We start from the raw sequence: 21,779 nt of genomic DNA on the forward strand, positions 1-21,779 counted from the left end.
TTTTTTTTTTACACATGGAGAAATTGGTCCGATGCTGTTGGTGAATCTGTGTTGCCTTAAGTCACCCGTGCGAGTCTGTCTACTCCTCAAAATTGAAAGCGGCGAACAAGTTCTGCAGTCCACCCACAGAAATACGTTTCAGTTTAACTGGTTTTGCTCTGTTATCCTTCTCTCTCCGTCTGCATCTCTATGGAGATGATTTCATTTTTATTTAATACGCAGAGCTTAACACACTCCTTTCCCCGCCCTCAAAGAAGTACCTCCTTGTTAGACTTTAAAGGCAGGCTGCTCGGAGTGTTTCAACTGTAATTGCAGTGTTTAATAATCTTTATCAGGACCAGTTGTTCTTGTCTTGGCGCAGTTGTCATTTTATTGCGATGTGAAAGTAACGCGAAGTCATTTGCCTTTAATATTTAAATAGCTACCCCACGCAAACCTAATTTTGTACTGCATTGTGGTAATTTCATTGTTTAGAGAAAAATACGCGCCTTTAAGGTCTCTCTAGTTTTCCGCGTGGATCAACATCCCAGAATGACATTGTAACAATCATACACTCAGCCCGATCAGATTAACCTGCTGATTCTCATTGCCGTGGATTACAGTGGATCCGTCGTACTGCACGCGACCTCAGTCATGTAATCAACTGCACTCGTCTTTTCTTAATATTGGTTAGAGGAGTTGAGGGTCACGGGGTAATGTGACCGTCTTAGAAATGGGAACTTGTTTTCCCCATTCATAAATGTCTCATAAATTACTGTTCGATGATACATTTGGCTTTACTTTGAATGTTCTAAATTGAATTTTCATTATCAACGTATTCTTCGGAGCTTGGCTGGTGGGCCTTTCCTCGGGAAACCCAAGCTTTCTGGTCTCAGGAGATCCAGGGCCTACACACGGCTTTGAGAGAGAGAAGGCGTCTTCCGTGCTGAGAAACAGTGCTTCCTGGTTCGTTTGTTTTTATGTTCGGATCAACCACCCTGTGTTTGAAGTGGCCCGTATGTTATGTTATGAGCAAGTGGCCCGTATGTTATAGGCATCAGTAGTTAATGTAATCTTTAGATATTGTGTTTAAATGTGTTTAGTGTTTTATTATGAATCATATTGGGTATCATTAAGTGATGGTTCATGCTGAGTAGTAGATTGCTGGGCCCTGTCATAACATGACTGCTGTGAATTGTGCATATGGATGTGTGTGTGCACCAAAGGTCTTTGCCATTTATTTCATTCTTCTGGCGGGTTCAGTTGCTTAGTTTGGAGTTTTTATTCGAATTGGTAGTATCATAGCTGATTATGTGGTTGGGTGCAACATCATAACTAAGTGTGCTTTGTGCATTTAAGTTGATTTCTTTCTGAATGGTTGATATGGTTATTCTTAATGGTTATTGACAGGAAATGAACGTGCTTTTGCGATGGCGAGTCTCAACCTACTATGCAGTGGCTTTTGTGTCGTGTTCTTGTGATGGTGTCAGGTGATGTGCCTGATGTGCTTTGTTGGTTCAGGCACAGTGTACATATATTGTCATAAAGATGTTCTGTTGAGCCAACTGCATGTGTTTCAGTGCTGTTTTGCATAAAATTGTGCACTGTTGATGTACTGCAAACAAGAAATGTATCTGCGTTAGACATATAGGCTAGAAAGAGGATGTATGTACGTATGCTGTCAATGTGACAATACAATGCTTTTCTTGCTTTTATGTATCTGATTGTGCTGATTACGTGTGTGTATATAATGTGTTCTGTTGGTGTCGGCAAATTCTAAATCTGTCATGATATGGATGTGCTGTCGAAGGTGCAACTTTTAATGAAGTATACAGCTTTGGTACTGTGTTGGGTGCATGAAGGTACCAGGTGATATTTCTAAAGTGTATTGTTCGGTGGGAAGAGGAGCTCAGTCTGGTTTAGAGAAGTAGGTCCTAGGATTTCTCATAGAATGGTAAAAAGGAGGGCTCTTGTCATTGTATTTTGTTAGTTATATCTTTGCAGGTTTGCAAGTGAGATGTTCTGTCTTCAATATTACCTTACAATTATGGACCTATAGATCAGCCATGTGCACCTCCATAATTATGGACATATAGATCAATCTCATAATACCCATTTAGTTAAGAAAAAACATTGAATATTAATTGTTTAATATGAGGGTGTGTGGCCCGCTCTTTCACTTAAAGAAAAGGTATATACGATGAGGTGGCGGCTATCCCATGAGCCAATCTTGTCTCTTGCACACGTAAACTTGGGCAATTTCTCATTGTGATTTAAATCTTCAGTGTTCTGTGGTTATTCAGTGCAGTCTCTGCAACAGAGAGGGCAGTAGACCTTGGCACCCCCTGCCTTACTCATAGCATGGAAGCTTTTGTGCAATCCTCAGTAGCCCAAGGTGATGAACAAGTGGAAAGCGATTACTGAGAATTTTTAAGAGAGAGGAGGGATGAGGGACTTTAGGAAAGTGATATGTTTGTCCGAGTGGAAGATCAGATGCAATACTGGTAAAACCAAAACGTTATTTCATACAGTTGTGAAGGCATACTGTAGGTGCTGAAAGTAGTAGAACAATTAGATCATATATACATATGCAGTATATAAATTCAAAAGAACTGTACACTTAGGAAATAAAAGGATGATCATTCTGTATGTACATTGAGAGTAGCATGCTGGTTTTCGGTGTTGTCAGAGCATAACGATTTAGTGAGATACACTTAGCTGTAGTATTACTTTATTATTTTGCAGTTTTTACACTTGTTAACAATGTCTGAGCATAGGTTGCGCCTCATTAATGCAAGCTCAGCTCTAAAATATAGTAATAAATAATAGAAAGGTGACCAATAAACCTTTTCCCCGCCCCCTGGTTCCCCTGCCCCTGGCTGTGCTTGCTCCCCTGCAACCTGCCTGTGCTTGCTCCCCTGCAACCTGCCTGTGCTTGCTCCCCTGCAACCTGCCTGTGCTTGCTCCCCTGCCCCCTGGCCGTGCTTGCTTCCCTGCCCCCTGGCCGTGCTTGCTTCCCTGCCCCCTGGCCGTGCTTGCTTCCCTGCCCCCTGGCCGTGCTTGCTTCCCTGCCCCCTGGCCGTGCTTGCTTCCCTGCCCCCTGGCCGTGCTTGCTTCCCTGCCCCCTGGCCGTGCTTGCTTCCCTGCCCCCTGGCCGTGCTTGCTTCCCTGCCCCCTGGCCGTGCTTGCTTCCCTGCCCCTGGCCGTGCTTGCTTCCCTGCCCCCTGGCCGTGCTTGCTTCCCTGCCCCCTGGCCGTGCTTGCTTCCCTGCCCCCTGGCCGTGCTTGCTTCCCTGCCCCCTGGCCGTGCTTGCTCTCCTGGGTGTGTGTGTGTGGCTCTGGGTGTGTGTGGGGGTGTGTGTGTGTGTGTGGCTCTGGGTGTGTGTGTGTGGCTCTGGGTGTGTGTGTGTGGCTCTGGGTGTGTGTGTGTGGCTCTGGGTGTGTGTGTGTGGCTCTGGGTGTGGGTGTGTGTGTGTGTGTGTATGTGGCTCTGGGTGTGTGTGTGTGTGTGTATGTGGCTCTGGGTGTGTGTGTGTGTATGTGGCTCTGGGTGTGTGTGTGTGTATGTGGCTCTGGGTGTGTGTGTGTGTGTGTATGTGGCTCTGTGTGTGTGTGTGTGTGTTGGTCTGTGTGGGTGTGTGGGTGTGTGTGTGGGGCTCTGGGTGTGTGTGGGTGTGTGTGTGGGGCTCTGGGTGTGTGTGTGTGTGTGTGTGTGGGGCTCGGTGTGTGTGTGGGGCTCGGTGTGTGTGTGGGGCTCGGTGTGTGTGTGTGGCTCGGTGTGTGTGTGGCTCGGTGTGTGTGTGGCTCGGTGTGTGTGTGGCTCGGTGTGTGTGTGTGGCTCGGTGTGTGTGTGTGGCTCGGTGTGGGTGTGTGTGTGTGTGGCTCTGGGTGTGTGTGTGTGTGTGGCTCTGGGTGTGTGTGTGTGTGGCTCTGGGTGTGTGTGTGTGGCTCTGGGTGTGTGTGTGTGGCTCTGGGTGTGTGTGTGTGGCTCTGGGTGTGTGTGTGGCACTGGGTGTGTGTGTGGCTGTGGGTGGGTGTGTGTGTGGCTGTGGGTGTGGGTGTGTGTGTGGCTCTGGGTGTGTGTGTGTGTGTGGCTCTGGGGGTGTGGGTGTGTGTGGCTCTGGGTGTGTGGGTGTGTGTGGCTGTGGGTGTGTGTGGCGCTCTGGGTGTGTGTGTGGCGCTCTGGGTGTGTGGCGCTCTGGGTGTGTGGCACTCTGGGTGTGTGGCGCTCTGGGTGTGTGTGGCTCTGGGTGTGTGTGTGTGGCTCTGGGTGTGTGTGTGTGGCTCTGGGTGTGTGTGTGTGTGTGTGGCTCTGGGTGTGTGTGTGGCTCTGGGTGTGTGTGTGGCTCTGGGTGTGTGTGTGTGTGTGTGTGTGGCTCTGGGTGTGTGTGTGTGTGTGTGTGTGGCTCTGGGTGTGTGTGTGGCTCTGGGTGTGTGTGTGGCTCTGGGTGTGTGTGGCTCTGGGTGTGTGTGTGGCTCTGGGTGTGTGTGTGTGGCTCTGGGTGTGTGTGTGTGTGGCTCTGGGTGTGTGTGTGTGTGGCTCTGGGTGTGTGTGTGTGGCTCTGGGTGTGTGTGTGTGGCTCTGGGTGTGTGGCTCTGGGTGTGTGTGTGTGGCTCTGGGTGTGTGTGTGTGGCTCTGGGTGTGTGTGTGTGGCTCTGGGTGTGTGTGTGTGGCTCTGGGTGTGTGTGGGCTCTGGGTGTGTGTGGGCTCTGGGTGTGTGTGTGGCTCTGTGTGTGTGTGTGTGTGGCTCTCTGTGTGTGTGTGTGGCTCTCTGTGTGTGTGTGTGGCTCTCTGAGGGTCCCTGGGGTGCATCTAGCCCACCAGCTACCTCTAGTAAGCGCCAAAGAGCTGCGTTGCAGAGAGGTGTAAAAAGGGGCGTGGCCTCAGAACACCTCTCTGCAACGCAGCCCCCTGGCGCATACTGGAGGTTTCTAGTGGGCTAGTTGGCTCCCAGGGACCCCCAGTAACCCCCAGTATTCAAGGGGAATTCATTCCCCCTCTGCAAACGCGCCACTTGGCACGTTTGCAGAGTGCTGAAAGGAGGGGGCGTGGCCTTCAGCGCAATGCCGGTCTTTTTTTTTTTGTTTTTTGTTTTTTAGAAGGGGGGCTGTGTGGCCCCCCCTTTTCCTAATATTTTGGCCCTGGAGACCCCATCCCCCAGGGCCTGCCCCCTAATTAATTTTTTTAAATTATGAATTGGGGAAGGGGGCCGCGTGACCCCCCCTCCCGAGGCCATAATCGGCCCCGGGGACCCCTTTCCCCCCGGGGCATGGCCCTTCTTTCTTTATTTTTTTTCCATATAGGAGGGGGGCTGCCGTGCCCCCCTCCTTAGGCCATTTATGGCCCTGGGGACCCCATCCCCCGGGGCCGTCTATTTTTTATTAATCTATTTTTTTTTAAATTCTTTTTGGGGAGGGGGCACTTGGCCCCCCTCACGGGCCACTAATAGCCCAGGGGACCCCATTCCCCGGGGCTGGCCCTCACTGTTTGGGGCTGTGGGGGGGTACCCGATCCCCTCACGGTCCCAACCGGCTTCCCGTGTCCTGCGGGAGCCGGCATTGCTTTTCCACACAGGGAGCTGCTAAGATGCAGCTCCCTGTGTGGAAAAGCAATCTGCTTTGCTATTTGGAAGAGAGAGCAGGTTTCTTGCTCTCTCTTCCAAATAGCAAAGCAGTTTGCAATGACAGGGTGGGAGCCGCGAGACCCCAGGGACTTGACAAGGCTCCAGGAGGGCCCCCTCCCATGCTTTACAAAGGGCTGAGCCCCCCTACAAAGGGTCTTTTTTTTTTTTTTTTTTTTTTTTTTTTTTTTTAAAGCCCCGGAGGTGGCGGTCGCCAGGGCTGCGGGGGGTCCATTGGCCCCTGCCATTCTGTTATAAAAGCCCCGGGGGTGGTGGTCCCTGGGGCTTAGGGGCCTGAGAGCCTACCCGCACCAAATTGAAATAAGCCCCGGGGTGGCGGTCCCCGGGTTTGGGGGGCCTGAGAGCCCCCACCCAATTTCAAGAAGCCCTGGGGTGTTGCGGTCCCCGGGGCTGGGGGGGCCTGGGAGCCCTCCCGCCCCCACACAATTGAAAGAAGTCCCGGGGGTGGCGTTCCCCGGGGCTGGGTTACATACTATTGCCCCCGGGATTTGCCCCCCACCGGGGGCCAATTACCAAAGAAGCGTGGGAGCCCATGCTTCGTTTTTTTTATTGGCAAGATCCGCGCATCCTTGCGGATTTTGCCTATTATTATTATTTTTTTTTTTTAAAGAAAACATTTTTGGGGGAGTTGGGGATCCTTGTGGGACCCACTGAACATGCCTAGGGAGTCAGGGTGTTTCTACCCTGCCCACTTTTCGCGTTTTGCGCTTTTTTTTCTAGGTTTCTTGTGCCTCGGTATAATGCATAACATTTGTGTCCATAATAGTACATATATAGATTTACATTTTTAATGTAACTTTTCCTGAATGCTTTATTTCATTATTTGCCTTTCCCCTTATCAAGAACTCACTCTTTTGGGTAATGTAGCATTCTTTACTCATGTGATTTTTATGTTCTCAATGAATCGTTGATAATGGGCTGAATGATACAGGGTAGATGATGTCCATGGTTGGATCTTCTCTATGTGTAGTTGTATACTTTGTTGTTTTGAAAGAGTTTTGTGAACTATCAGCCCTTTTTTCTTTTTTTTTGCTTTGTAAGTTTTTACTTTTTAATTCAGCTTTAGTGTTGTCTTGTTTGCGAAAGTTTTCAATTTTTATGCCTAGGCTAGATACACAATTAGCTGTTTTGCCAGAGTCATGTTTTCGAAAATAATTATAACACAAATACACATATATACATACATACATACATAGGGTGGTTTTCAGTCTCCCCTGTTAGTTAACTATTCTGTTAAACAGAGTCACATTTTCTTTATACCCAGCATACAACAGTGGGCAGTTTTTCAGTCAATTTCATTCATTGACTATCTTGCGTTGAGACGTGACATTTTGCCTGGTCAGATGTTCACAGCCACCAGAAAAGGAGTGCATTTCAGTGCCAGGGCTGCTCCTATTTCTTTATTTTTGCAATTTAGTTTAAATGTTTCTTTGCTTAAAGTGTCTGTCTCCAAGTACAGCTCATTTCATGCACCTTGGCCATTTGCCACCCCCACACATCCCCCCCCAACCATCTGTACAGCAGCCGCGGCCCGTGGAGGGAGTTGCAGTGGGGCAGGCAGGCGGGGCGGGGGAGGGGCAAGGTGGTGGGTGATTAACACCGGAATCTGGATGATTGCAGGTAAGTAAATAATTAAATTAATAAAACGAATTTCGTTCCGTGCCCTGCATCGCATTTCGCACCCTGTCCCTCCCTGCCCCCGCCCCTCCTGCCTGCCCCACCGCAACTCCCTTCACGGGCCGCGGCTGCGGTACAGCCCTTCGGGCCTTTAGTTGCATGCCCTCGTCCGCCGTTTGGGATGTTAGTCATTGCAGTTAGGCCTCTTGCAAGTTTCCTGGTAAATGACACTGCAAGATGAGCAAACTACTTGTTTTGGGAGAGGAGGTGGCCTAACGGCTAGGGCGCTCGACCTCTGACCTGGGGATCTGGGTTCGAGTCTCGGTAACGACGCCAAAACCTCCTGTGATTCTGGGCAAATCACTTGATCTCCCCGTGCCTCCTAAAAAAAAAAAAAAAAAAAAAGGAAAGTGTGTCCTCATGTAACGTAACTGGAAAATATGTGAAGCGCTCTGATACCTGATTCGGTTCGGGTCTAGTTCGCGCTATATAAAACTCTACCAAAAAATACTGCAGAACTGCGGGACATGTTATGGAAAACTTCTGTAGTACTCATTGTAGTACTATGCTGTCCCCCCTTCTACCCTATGGCTAGCTATTCATTCCATCCTTTAGAATTTTGAATCCAAAATTCTATGCTTCCATAGAAAAGTCCCACCTTTTGAGGGGTGGGCAATGAAGCATCTGAAAACTTAGCGTCTTAATATAAGCTTTTAAAATATGCAAGGCACTCTATTTTCTCTAACAACTTTGTTAGTCCCAGACTCCTCAAATTCGATTTTATGTTGTCCTTACCACTGTAAGAATGCACAAGCGGGGACAAAAGTTACTTACAAAATAAGGCATGCTTAGCCACAGTTAAAATGTGGTTACTAGCACATTCGATTCTTCAAAATAAAACAAAAATATAAACTGAATTGAGGGAAATTTGTGGCTTGATGCTTCTACCCATGGAAAACGAGTTGACCACATTACATAAGCAGGCTAAAAAGTCTCCTTGAGCTAACATTTTAGGTACACCCTTAGTGACCTTACCCACCACCTGGGAGGAAGAAATTGAACGTCCACTACATGAGAGAATGGGAAAGGGCTCTTGAATACCCCAAGAAGGTGTCCAGAAATGCACGCTTTAAAAGTATACAATTGTACATACTCCATAGAGCGTATCTGACATCGACACGCCTGCATTTTTTTTATTCAGATACACAGTTCCTCTGCCCTAGATGCCAATCGCAGGAAGTAGATTTTCATCATATGTTTTGGAGTTGCCCTACAATTCGACCCTTTTGGAAAAATATTTACGACTCCCTGAGAGACCTCACAGGGCTTACATACCTGAACATGTGGGAAGCCAGTGCGCTAGGTATTTTCTGGAAACAGAAACATTACAAAGTACACCTTCAATTTATTTCAGTAGCCGTTTACTAGCTAAGCGGAGTATAGCTATGCACTGGCGATCCCCCACAGGTCCCCCGCTCGTGGCATGGGTGGGAGCACTACACAAATGGGCTGCTGCAGAGGAGGAGGCATTACGTGAGGAGGAGGTGAAGGGGATTCGTAAGCACCCCATCTCCACGGAGTGGGGCATATTATTACACCGCTTCAAGCAATCACCCAGTACGGATCCGGGCGACTGCACACCCACACCAACAGACACACAACCACTAGCTCAAATCACAACTGCACACAACAGATCCTCCCCAACGGCACAATCATAATGCTGACGGTCAGTCGCACCACACATCACATCACACTGGATGATCAGACGCGGGAGCCAGACCGATCGTAATCATCCCCACATTCTCAACAGTACACAGTTGCATCGATTTGTGAGACTCTTAAAACCCAGACGCCACACCTGATATCTGTACCCAATAATTCCATGAACCTTCCCCCAGTTATTATACCCTTGTTCTGTAAGGCATTTACATAGCTCCACATACCACCGTTGACAAAATGTCGATCGACCAGCTTTATATATAGATAGCGTTATACTATGATGTAGAAGATGAAGCATCCAACTCAATTGAATGTACTCTTATCGCTAATTGTCATTGTAAACTATAAATGCCAATAAAAATGTTTAAAAAAAAAAACATTGTAGGTACCAATTATTAGAAGTCCACAGTTTCCGACGATTAAACATTAAACATTAAGAAGTATAAATGCATGAACATATGTGAAATCAGATAATCTATTTCAAAACATGTCTGGATTCAGTTTTGTTGCACTCGTACGCAGCAGCCCGTGCAGCTGAAATTTGATGGACGAACTCTCCGATCAATGTCTGCTACCCCCTTCTTGTCCACACACCTCACCACTGCTCCCCACCCCATCCGATCTACCCTTCGCACATCATCTCCCTAAGTCTCACTAATCTTGATCACACAAAAAAAGATGTCTGCACTTTTTCTGTAAATTAAAACAAAAATATAAAGCATAAATAAGTATTATAATTTCGCGTTTTGTGTGCTTTTCCCAGTCTCTCTGTTTTGCACAAATGACTCTGCCCTGATTATCAGTTCTATTCTTTGCACAAATTCATCTTTCCCTCATTACTCCCCACCCCCCGCACCCAGCACCCATGACACCATTTACATTTTTTTCCGACTTCCTGCCTCTTCCTCCACATACCTCTCCCATTTTATGGACTGTAAAGGTAGAAATAACCATAATTTTTCCTGAGCTGATGTCCAGAAACACTGATGCAAACAAATTAAAAAATTTGAAGGTACATGACTGTGCTCTTCATCAGAGGAGGAGGGTTTTTTTTTTAACACATTTTTATCAGAGGATGAGTTTTAATAAGTATGACATGACTTTTAAAAAAAAAAAAGATTTTTATTAGCTTTTAATACATATAAAGCACGCACAGTACCATATTATTCGAGCAAAGATGTTACAATGATACGAATATGCCATCAGGAAACCGTCTATAGAGTGGGGTAGTGGCATGTGTTGGCTGGTGGTTGACGCCATGTGCGCGCGGGGGAGAACTAGGGGAGGAGGAACCCGGGAGTGAGTGTAGTGGGAGAGGGACTGTTGGAAGCAACTAGGGAGGGAGAGGAGGAGGTGGTATTGGGGTGAAGACTGAGTGAGAAGGGCGGAATCTGACTGATTGTTTAGAGCTCATCCGTGGGGAGGTTAAGATGAGGGGGACTAAAGGACAGAGGACAGCGGAGGGAGGAGCCGAGAGGGGGGGGTCGGATGTGTTCCGGTGACAAACACTTTATTGAGATGGTGGTGCTGTAGGGGGAGCAGCGGCGTCTTGGGACGTGTGTGGGGAGGCACACTTGTGGGTTAGCTCAAATTGGTGAGATAGCATGGCCCTTTCTAGGGAGATAGGGTGTTTACGCTGACCTTTCGTCTCTTCCTCCCTCAGGGTGTCTTCCTCAGCTGTCGCCCACTTTTTTACTGCTCCCACCCATGCCACGAATGGGGGACCTGTGGTCATGCGCCAGTGCATGGCCATGTTTCTTTTGGCCAATAGCAGGGATAAGGGAGCGTATCTGACCTGCACCTTGTGTGTTTATGGTTTACGGAAAATGCCCAGGGCGACCGCCTCCCAGGTGTGCAGTCCCGTGAGGCCAGTGAGGGCACTGATGGAGTCGAGTATGGCCGTCCAGTATGTCCGAAGGGACGGACAGCTCCAAAACATGTGATGAAAGTGTGCGTCTGCGGAGTGACATCTAGGGCATACGAATTGCGTGTTGGGGAAAGACCGCTGGAGACGTGCCGGGGTCTGATAGGCTCTATGTAAGATGTAGTACTGTATGTTTTTGAATCGTGCGTTTCTCGACACTTTCTTTGGGGATTCTAGCTCTCTGTCCCATTCCCGGTCGTGAAGTTGTCGCCCGATCTGGTCCTCCCACGTAGCCCGCAGTGTGTGTAGGGGTTTGTTCGTTAGCTCTCTGATTGACTTGTACAGCCAAGTGACTAAGTGTCTGCCTCTGCCCATATAGAGGATGGTGTGCACTACGGGGTGTGTTGCGGGTTAGCCGGCTGTAAGGTCACTGTGCGGGCGATAGCAGTCAATGAGTCGGCGGTGCGTCAAGATCTGCCCTGGGGGGAGGCCGTACTCTTCCATGAGGTGATCATATGGGCGAAGCTGGTCGTCTGCGAAGAGTACCTCCGCTTCGGTGATTTCCAATTCCACCCACACACGCAGCATGGTATTCGTGAAGTATGTAGCCCCGTAGGGCCACCCCATGAGCGGAAGACGTGGGGAGTAACGGGGGGGTCATCACTGCCATACGATGTATTCGTTGCATGCATTGACGTGCCACCGACACTTGTAGGGGGTAGGTCCGGCGGGGTTTGCCGCCGGGGAGAAACAAGCGGCAGAGCTCTGGTGTGGGGATGGGACCTTGTGTAGTATGGGTCTCTCCGGAGTGTCTGCCCGCTGTCCAGTATGACAGCCACTGGAGTTGTGCTGCGAGGAAGTACGAGTCGAGGTCCGGGGCACCGAGACCTCCCTGTGTGGTGGGTAGCTGGAGTTTGGTGAGGGCGATTCTATGTCGGCCACTACCCCACACCAGTGATCGAAGGAGCATATCTAGCTCACGAAAGAAATGTCTGGGTGGGACGACCGGAAGGTTAGCGAAGTAATACAACAGTCGAGGGACTATGATCATTTTTGCCAGAGCCACCCGGCATATAGGGGCAAGTGGGAGATGACATGACTTAAAATAGATGACTGGGTATAAAGAAAGTTACTGCTGAAGAATTCTGGGCATTACCACCTAATCTTCCTTGTTCGGTAATTAATCATGTTGATCTAACCAAGTCAAAAAGTAGCAAGGAGCCATGTCACATAGATAGAATAATGAAAAAATGTGGTTTCATTCTTGGTGGATTGGATTTCAGTTTCATGGTTGCGTCGCAGTTCATTACAATTTCAACAAGTATTTTCTGAAGACAGGAGTGGGAAATGATCATGTGAACTTCAATTGAATGAGAAGCTTAAGTGGTTGTCTTTCAAAGGCACCTCAAAACCTACTCATGGAGAAGCTGCTCTATAAGGCGCCTCAGTCTGCTGTTTGTTTTTGTCCCTGTAGAGTTCTCCTTTTCTCCACAGCTTTAAGAGGTGAATGCTCTAAAGTTTCTTTCTCAAGTACGTCCATCTTGAGCTGAAACGGCTCTAGCAGCATGGCAAATCTGCCTTTAAGAGCTGCTTAGGAAAGGGATCTTGATTTGCAGACCGAATACCTGGTTGATGTTGTCAAAGAACATACAAATGTTGGTAGTCCTTTATTGTGCTATGGACCAGTGACAGAAAATGCTTTCAAGAGCAACTACCATTGATCCCCCAACACACCCTAGCTTTCTCTGGACGTAAAGAGGTTTTTCAGCCGTCATTTTCTCAGGTATACCTGTAAACCTTCTATAAGCTCCTATTACTTGGTTGAAACGTATTCAATCAATAACTATCAAACAACTACCGGTCTAAATCGGCACCAGCATTGGAATGTCCTTTTGAGGTTAATCGGGCCTCGTTAAGTACCTTGTAAAAGTGCACCAAATTATGGTAACTACCGTTCACTAGAAAAAGAGGAACCATGAGTTTTTTGGACAGGTCCAGCACACGTACTCCCTAATAGTAATAGGTTAAATGTATGGGTGTGCAGTTCCTAAGGATAAAAGTGGTAGTCAGGTCTCTGGAATAACCTCCAGTTGGAGGAAGTGCCCTCGCGCACCCCGAAAGGTGTCATGCTTCAACATTTGGGCATGCGCCTCGTCGTCTTTGCAATGCCCGACAGGCACCTGCAAAGGGGCTCTTTGGCGGAGTTGTTTTTGATAAAGCCGTTTGGTGAGTGATGGTATGTGAACTGAAGTGAGTAGCGTAGTAAGTGTGATGTAAAATAGGTTTAGGGAGACTCCTATTAAATAAATCTTATTATTATGAAGGTGAAAAGCAGATGTTTTCTGTTTTCAGAGGGTTTCGCTCACACACGATTAGAAGTGGCGTGGTGAGTTGCCCTCCGGGAGACCTAATACGGGGTCTCGAAACGATACAAGGTGACACTTAACCTTGTACGACATAGCACGGCTTACAACTTGATTAATCTGCCAAATTGAATACACCAGCCCTGCAGTAGTGCAAGACTATTAGGATACTATTCTTTTTGGAGAGTATCTGAACAATAATGGTATTGTACGACAGTGCTCTGAAAGATGTTTTTAGCAAGCTCAAGCCTCCTAACGGGAGATGGTGTGAAAGCAAATTGCAAATTCATATAAAAAAGTGTATGATGTTACAGCTTTTATTGTGCGACTAACTGAAGGTTATATACCAGCATGGTTGACTGACAAATGTTTTTTCTTAAGCACCCTACAGATATTGGCTTTACCCACTCCACATTTTGTAGAAACCTAAAATTTGAATTTCAGTGATTATGATATTGTTCTGAAAGCTTTGTCGGTTTTGTTCCAGATAAACACAATTAATCAGAGTTGCTTCATCGCATTTGAAGACAGTTCAAAGTCCTGGGTTCTCTGGAAGGATATACAAACTGGCAAGTATTGTGAAACTTATCTATGCCTGTAGCTTGTTAGTTGAAAACTCAGTGCTTACATCCTCCTTTATAATGGTTGTCTTAAAATTGTTATGATTATGAAAATGTGGTGATTAAGTGAATTGTGTGCTTGATCAACGACTTGTGTGCATACTTCGCTTATTGTATCTTGCTCGTCTGGCATGATTAACATCTACCTTCCTGGCTCAGTTTTTATTTTCTCTATCTTTGTATAGCACACTCTACAAAGTGATTTGCTTCTAGGCACTCTGTGTCAACATAGTGTTCCTGGTAAATGCGGCTGTAAATACACTGGAACTTGGAAGTCCTGCACAGGAGTTAGTTTTCACACGCTGCCAGCCATTGTGCATCAACTCTACTCTGGGAGGTGAGATGGTAGTTCAGAGCCAACCAAGTCAGTCTCCGAGACAAGCAACCTTCATGTCTGCTGGAACTTAATTTGAATGTGGGTGACACCTCACTGGAATTTGGGCTGGGCCACCTTGTTTCACATGAACAGTGAAAAAAGTGCATGGTCCCATAATTTGATTGATCACTATCAACCCCGGGTGCATCCTCTCAAACTTTGGGTGAAAAGGCTAGTCACCACCATACGTTTACTTCCGTTTATCTTAATCTTTCCAAAACTGCTGCCATTCTAATCGTTATGTTGCCCAATAGTTTGGGTATTACGAACAGCCGTAGTCTGCTTTATCTCTTCTGTATGGTTTTGACACCTTAAACCTTGCACTACTTCTCTGTAAATAATGCAACCTGGCTGCCTGCCAGAGCCTTCTGCCTGATCTTTCTGTACACCTCCTAAATGTCTTAACACAAGGATTACATTCTCTTTTAATGGTACTTTTATTTCTTTATGTACACCTGGTCAGTGGCTTAACATAAGGTTTTAAATGCTCTTTTAATGGTGCTTTTATATCAACATTATGGGTGCTGAACTGGTTTTATGACACTTTTGAATTTGTTTTAGGTATCTTGCTTTTCTCATGTACATTTTAAATCTTTTTTTCATAATGGAAATATGGTTTAGGCAACATCAATGCGAGATGTACATGAACTCTACTTGGAAGAATATGATCCGTTTCTTAAATGTGACTAACGTTTTGTTGCTACAGCTCATATGTTTCCCCTCTGATAAAACCTTTTGACCAACAATATGAAAGTGAAAAAGTTCATTAATACCATATCGCTAATAATCTTTTACCACTTAAAAGTGAGTTAAGTGAGATGCACGATTGTAGCCTGCTTTTGTCATTCACAAATATTCTATGAACTTTATAAAATGTATTAAAGTGGAAAAGTGATTTTAGCACATAACCATAGTGGTTATATTTACTGCACAATGGTAGGTAAGACTTTCATCTTTGAGAGATCATTTGTGGGTTAACAATTGTGTGACTGAGATGGAATTAATGGTTGGAGCTCATTCGTTTTTCAGCTGCTTTAGTTGAGAGTACTATGTGTGGAGATAGTGTCATTTGTTTCTTAAACTTCTTTACATAAACACATGTTTGTAAAACGCATTTTACAAACACCCTGTTTGTTTCTATGCATTTTCAATTTGACCAAAACATCTTTTTGTACGTTTAACCTCCCCTTAACATTATTTTATTCAATTTAATCTTTTGTATTAAATCTGGAGTTAAAAAACAAAAAGATAGACTCACATATGTTTATATAGTTGATAAGCGAGTCAATTAGGGAAGGAGGTCTGGGTTGAAAATACCCCCAGTAATGCTAAAGCTTTTCTCTACTTTAACCTCACCTATGGCGAGAAACCCTCTGCACATGCTCTTCAAACAAACCACAGGCTTTCAAATACACATTTCTGAGCAAGTTGGTACAAACCTATTGACCTCCTGGAATTACTTTTACTTAGATTTTTTCAATGCTCATTTTAAATTGTAAAATTTTATTGCAGAATTTAAATATTTTTTCATATTTTATAAATGTTGTTTATTAATGGTTAATAAATATAATTTGGGAAAGTGTATTGTCCAATTAGGATAAAAATATTAGGCACAATGTAGTTTTTTTGTGATACAAAATATAATGAAAATATTAGATGTTACGGAGGTAAAGATTATTATAAGACTTTTTCGGAAACACATTTTTGCAAAATATGTGTAGGAAAATGATTTTAACACATGCTTCTGATCTGGATTCATGTATATTGTGTCCAATAACCTGCAAATGTGAATAGCTTATTGATGTTTTTAGGTGAAATACGGGTGATATCTGTGAAGGCTTTGTGTCTAACACTACACTTGTAAGAAGCCAAACAAAATCTTTCTCTAATCAGATGACCTGGGACAGATTATGATAGAAATGAGTAATCACCCTTCTTCCAAGACAGTCCCCATTAAAGTGAGGTTAATGTAATTAATCTTTACAATGGTTCAAATGTACGAGGGTTTCATTACATAAAGAGACAGAAGAATTTTACGGATTTATGGATGGCTACTCGGGACAAACGTTGCTTGTTTTATTCCCCCTGTAACTTTACATGTGTATTTATCTATGTTTCCCAGGGGCCGCTGAGAGTGGGGAAATGGTCTGCTCAGTATGCCAGGAAGAGTATTCAGAAGCACCTAATGAAATGGTGATATGTGATAAATGTGGCCAAGGTATGTTTTTTAGTATGCATTGTGCATCACATATCCTCTTATTTCCTTGATGTGAAAGCATTGGTCACTGTTTCTTCTTTTCCTACTGACTTCCACAATGACTAGGCTAGTTGAATATCCATATAGACGTAGCTGTTATGTTAACATCTAATTGTTTTATTTAAATAGTGTCGCCTGTAACTTTAAAGTATAAGGTTGTTTGTGCTCTGATAAGTCAGACTCTGAATTAACACAAGAAGTCTCTTTTTGATAAGGTACCAATGATATATATATCCAAAAATGTGATTACCGCTAGCTGAAATCAGCCGGCACTCCAAAGAGTAAAGAAACAGGATGAGCTACTCAGTTGGGATGAGTTCAAGTTCATTAAAAAATAAAAGCCTGTTTTACCAGTATTCTATATGCTCCCAAAGGTGCATAAGAGCACCACTAATCCACCAGGGAGGCATATTATTTTCTCTTGTGGCAGTTTATTTGAGAATGCTTCGAAATATATAGACTACTTTCTGAATCCTATTGTATGGACATTAACATAGTTTATTAAAGACTCCACTGATTTCCTAAAGTGTATATATGATGTACGGTGGGACAAGAATAATACGGTATTGGTGACCCTAGACATTGCCACATTATACACTTGTAAAAGACATAGGGATGGCCTTAAAGCAACCGAGTGTTTAATTTGCAATATGCGCTCCCACTGGTGCGTGTCTCTGGGCCCAAGGAGGACCGAGAAGCCTTGATTGACTTGAAGCAGGAGGAAACTCCTTCTGTGTCAGTGAGGCCCTCTGGATCAGTCATCAAATCCATCTCGGCTCCTGTGCACAGCCATCAAGGTTAACTCCTGTGATGCCAATGTTGGATTCGCCGACATTGATGTCCACTGTGCTAATTGTTGTTACTATGTCTCTCCTCCCTGATGCTGAGGTGCCAGCTCTTTTAACGTCTGGAGTGACGTCGGCAGAACACTTCTTTTTTAGCTAACTTCCTCCGCCTTCAGAGGAGCCCCTTGCTATTTTCCCGCCGGTAAACTAGTATTTGGTGATGTCTTTGACACGAGTGACACTATTTAGCCTCCTCCCGAGTTTCATTGGGTGTCTGACCTTGGTGACGCAAGTGGCGTGGACCATCCTCGTGTTTGTTTTCTTCTCCTAGCCTTCGTACTGAGGCTAGCTCTGCTTTTGTTAAGCTTTTGTGTAGAGTTGCTGTGATTCTGGAGCTGCAGCTTCCTTCTGTAGAGGTGGCCATTGATCCCCTAACTGGGCTGCTTCATCAGGGCCAGATGGGGGCTGAGCCTGTACTCCCCTTCAGCCCTCTTTGATATTCTGTTGCGCTTTTGGGCTAATCCCGTTTCAAGGGCTTCAGCGGACCGTCTGTAGCTCATAGACACGATACTGTTCCTGGAGACCCGCTCTGCCTCTTCCGACATCCTACTTTGTGCAGCTTTGTGGTTCAGACTACTACAGACTCCCCTGACTTCGGCGCCCTGCCTGACGTCCCTCCAGACAGGAAGTCTAAAAGTCTAGATGCTCTTGGTTGATATATCTTTTCTGCCACCCGTTCCGCTTTGCGGTGCCTGAATGTCACCTGTGTTCTAGGCCGTTTTTAGGTCTCCGCCTGCGAAAGACTGTGCACACGCGCAGTCTCGCTGGCCAGACTTAACGGGGTAGAGTGAACATAACTAGCTAGGTTAAGCCCCGCCCCTTTTCTCTATTGGCTGGCCTCCTAAACGGTGGCCAGCCATTGGAGAAGAGGTCCTAGTGACGTTCTTCTTTCGATCTAAGCCCCGTCCTTTTCAGAATGGGGGGCGTGTTTTTTTACTTTCTTTCTAGGCTGTAAACAACAGTCAAAAACACGCCTCTCAGTCTGAAAAGGACTGGGCTTACGCAACCGCTCTATCCCCTCACTCGCTTCTATGAGACCTTTTTGGCGGCTCCTTTGTTGTGATCAAACACCCTCCCGACATTTAAATCTCCTTCTCGGACAGGCGTTAAAAATAGGATAAAAAAGTTTATCAAAGAAGCACTTTAAGTTCACCCAGCAGTTTCCCTTCTGCCTGCAACTCTTCTCCCAGATTTCCAGGGCAGAGCCACGAAATCCGCTCTGCCAAAAATCCCAGGCTTCAAAAGTAGCGAAAAAAAACAAAACCCACAGGAGGGCCAATTTAACTTCACTGATAGGAGGAAAGCGAAATTAAACTTTCCCGTCCACGAAGCAGCCTGTGAGGGGCGGGCCTTCCCTTGAGCAGCCATTTCTCATCCATTGAAGTGAATGAAAACCCGAAACCCCTTAACAGTGTTACGTACTATGTCGGACATCAAAGGAGTGATTTTAGAGCGCAATCCACTTGTTTCTTTTTTGCTTCATTATGCCACCATTAACCCCCGGCTTTGATGCTGCGCTCCCACCCTCTCCTTTCTTCCCTAAACTATCACATTTGCTTTATTTTTTTGTGATTATTTGAAAATGGCTGGCGGCTTTTTGGGAGCGCTGTGACAGGAAGCGGCACCCCTCCCCCAGCTGAGGGACCCTTTTAAAGGGATTACACCTTTTATTCGGCGTCCCCCCCCTGTTTATGACGGTTCTCCTTAAATTCCTCAGTCCGGCCACAGATAAAAGGATCACAACTTCAAAGGAAAGTGCTCAGAGTTTAACCCCGCAGCTAGGAAGAGTGGACAGCAACTAGTAATTGAGGGTAATAGCCCTCGCAGGCCTCGCTTTGAAAGGGAGACGCGGCTCTCAGATGGCTGTAATTTTATTATTAACGTTTTGTGGAGGAGTGGGGGCTCTGGGGACTCTATATAGATGACACTCCAAATGTACAACAAAAAACCTGTGACGGGCAGAATTGCCTTTCAGTCCCGAAGGCCTCGTGGGGCACCACTAAGTGGCAAAGGCAGATTTTTATTTTTAAGTTGCTTGTTTTATTATTTTGTGGGGTTACATCAAGTGTGACACTGTGAATTACATCGCCTGCAGCCTATTGGAACAGACAAGTATTATAATACCAGCAGCCATTACCCTAAGAGCTAGAGGCTCTGAAGCCTGTGAGGACTATAGAAAATAAATGCAATAAAAGAATACATAAAAAGACCCCGTCTGCTGTAAAAATGATAGAAGGCGGTTGCATAGCTCGCATCACCTGTTGAAGTGGCGCTATCTTTACAGCGTCATTGTTGTGGTCACCGGTACTTCAGTTGTCACCAGAGTCAGCTGTTAGAACCCAATGTTCGAGGCATGTGGGCTGCTGAATTCATATCTGTGCATAGATAGCCGCCTAGTGTTGGGTCCGGATGATTGCACTTTGTTGTCTTGGAAGAGTCTTCTAAGTATCACGAGATAGGTGACTCCTCCCCTGGACTACAGTGCGCATGGGCATCTTCTCCATCCTCAGATTGTTTTTTTCCGCCATTGGGTTCGGATGTTACTCCAACTTCAAACTTTTCTAAAGGCCAAAAGGCCTTCGACTTAGACGGTATTGTTCTCGTTTGGTACCTCTCTACTCGATCAAGCTTTCCATCTCGACTATGTCGCCGACGCAGGCCGTTGGGCCTTTTCGACGCCACGTGAGCCTGCGTCGATGGAAAGAAGCCTGTTCAAAAGGTGCCCACAATGCCACTCAAAGTTTCCACATACTGACAAACACTCAGTATGCAACAAGTGCCTTTCCCCCAGACCATAGGGAAGAAACCTGCCCAGCCTGCGCCCAGTTTCGGTCAAAGAAAACCATACGGATCCGACGGGCCGCTAGGCAAGAGATGCCACGACAGGCACCGGAACCGGACAACATATTTGATGATGACCAAGAACTACCGGAAGCTCCAGATTCGGACCTAGAGATTGTCACCGTCGAGGACTACTCGGACTCCGATGACGAGATCCCACCGGGGCAAATCGTGAGTACACAGCCCCCGACACCAATTACCCCGTTATCAAAGGCTCTGGTCGAGGAGGAGCTTCGCGCGCAACCGGGATGGTCGCGTGAGCACAGGGCTCCCGGACCTTCGCCACCTCCAGCACTTATCCTGACTATAATCCTGTTTCTGACGACGGATCATTGACGATGCAACCCAGCTGATTTGCTAGCTGCTTTCAAAAATTGATTTGGTCTAAGGGAACCGATTTTATGACAATCTGAACTTTCCTGGCCTGCTCCACGGATCTGCCTCGGGCTCGAGTTGATATCTGCCTGGGCGGTAATTGAACAACAGCGGTTGCCCCTGATCCGACTCTCGACCCTGGACGTGGCTTTCGGTTTCGATTTTGGTCCGGATCCTCCTACGCCGCGGATTTGACTTAAACGTTGACCTCATCGTGGAGGACCTCATCGTCCACCATCTTGCACCCAAAGGCCTGAGTAAATTCTTTGCGGTGGAGCGGGCGCACAGAGTGCCGGGTGGTAAACCTAAGCTGGGTGCTACCCCGCGGCCCATAATTGCCAGGATATTCAATTTCCGTGATCGGGACGCTATCCTGCAGGCGTCGCGACTGGGTGGCCCCACGAAATTTGAGAATACGACGGTGAGTTTCTACCCAGACTTCACTCAGTTGGTGCAGAAACAGAGGATGGGGTTTCAGGGAGTGAAGCGACGATTGAGAGACAGGGACATGAAATACGCAATGCTATTTCCAGCTCGGCTACGTGTGGTACATGGAGATCGGACGTTCTTCTTTGATCACCCTGAGGCTGCAAGTGACTGGCTTGACACGCTGCCCAGGCGGCAGGAACATCCTGAGTACTCTGGTGGAGCCGGAGGTGGCCCGATGGAACAGGAATAGTAATGGGATTTGGTTCGCTGGACTTATAGATCTTTCAGCTATGGTTTGCGGACCCTTTAATTCGCTTTAATTGAGCTGGTTTCCAGAGGTGGCGGAGGACGTGGGTCTCTTCCTCTTTGGGGGGGTTTCTTTTCGTAGATTAGTTATTTGCTAGGGCGACAGGCACACTGCAAGTTGGGGGGGGCCTTTGAGTCTAACGCAGGGGTGCAGGGTGGGGGGTATTGTTTCCGGGGTAGACTGGGGGGGGGGAGTTTCTGTTTTGCTCATTTCAAGGCACTATATTGATGGACTTTTGGACTTGGCTGTTGCGACTAATGTGGGGTGGATGCTGCGACCAGGTTCGGGATGGGGGGTAGGGGGCTAAAATTGCTATGTTGGAATGTTAACGGGTTGGGGGACAGGATAAAACGTGGTGTGGTGTTACAACTCTTGAGACGTCTCTCCCCTGATATCGTGCTGTTGCAAGAGACACACTTGATAGGCAATACATGTCATGCTATGAATCGAAGGGGCTACCGTCTCCTTGCACACTCACCACTGGCTCTAGGGGGGGCGGGTATCCTGGTCAGGGCCTCCCTCCCCCTCGATCGACGCCGTCATTCT

The 21,779-nt window shown here is 46.5% G+C and overlaps 1 protein-coding gene across 2 annotated transcripts in view; it reads left to right on the forward strand.

Annotated features, from left to right (window-relative positions):
• MTF2 (metal response element binding transcription factor 2) overlaps nucleotides 1-21,779 on the forward strand; it is a 421,361-nt gene that overhangs the window by 87,384 nt on the left and 312,198 nt on the right. Inside the window, exons 5-6 of one of the 2 annotated variants that reach the window (XM_078646339.1) lie at nucleotides 13,671-13,752; nucleotides 16,302-16,397. In XM_078646339.1, coding sequence (XP_078502465.1) covers nucleotides 13,671-13,752; nucleotides 16,302-16,397 — 178 coding nt within the window. Of the gene's footprint in view, nucleotides 1-13,670; nucleotides 13,753-14,001; nucleotides 14,141-16,301; nucleotides 16,398-21,779 lie in introns of those variants that run through there. The other variant, XM_078646340.1, reaches the window with a different exon arrangement.

Source organism: Lissotriton helveticus, chromosome 1_1 (assembly GCF_964261635.1).
Source record: "Lissotriton helveticus chromosome 1_1, aLisHel1.1, whole genome shotgun sequence".
NCBI lineage: Eukaryota > Metazoa > Chordata > Amphibia > Caudata > Salamandridae > Lissotriton > Lissotriton helveticus.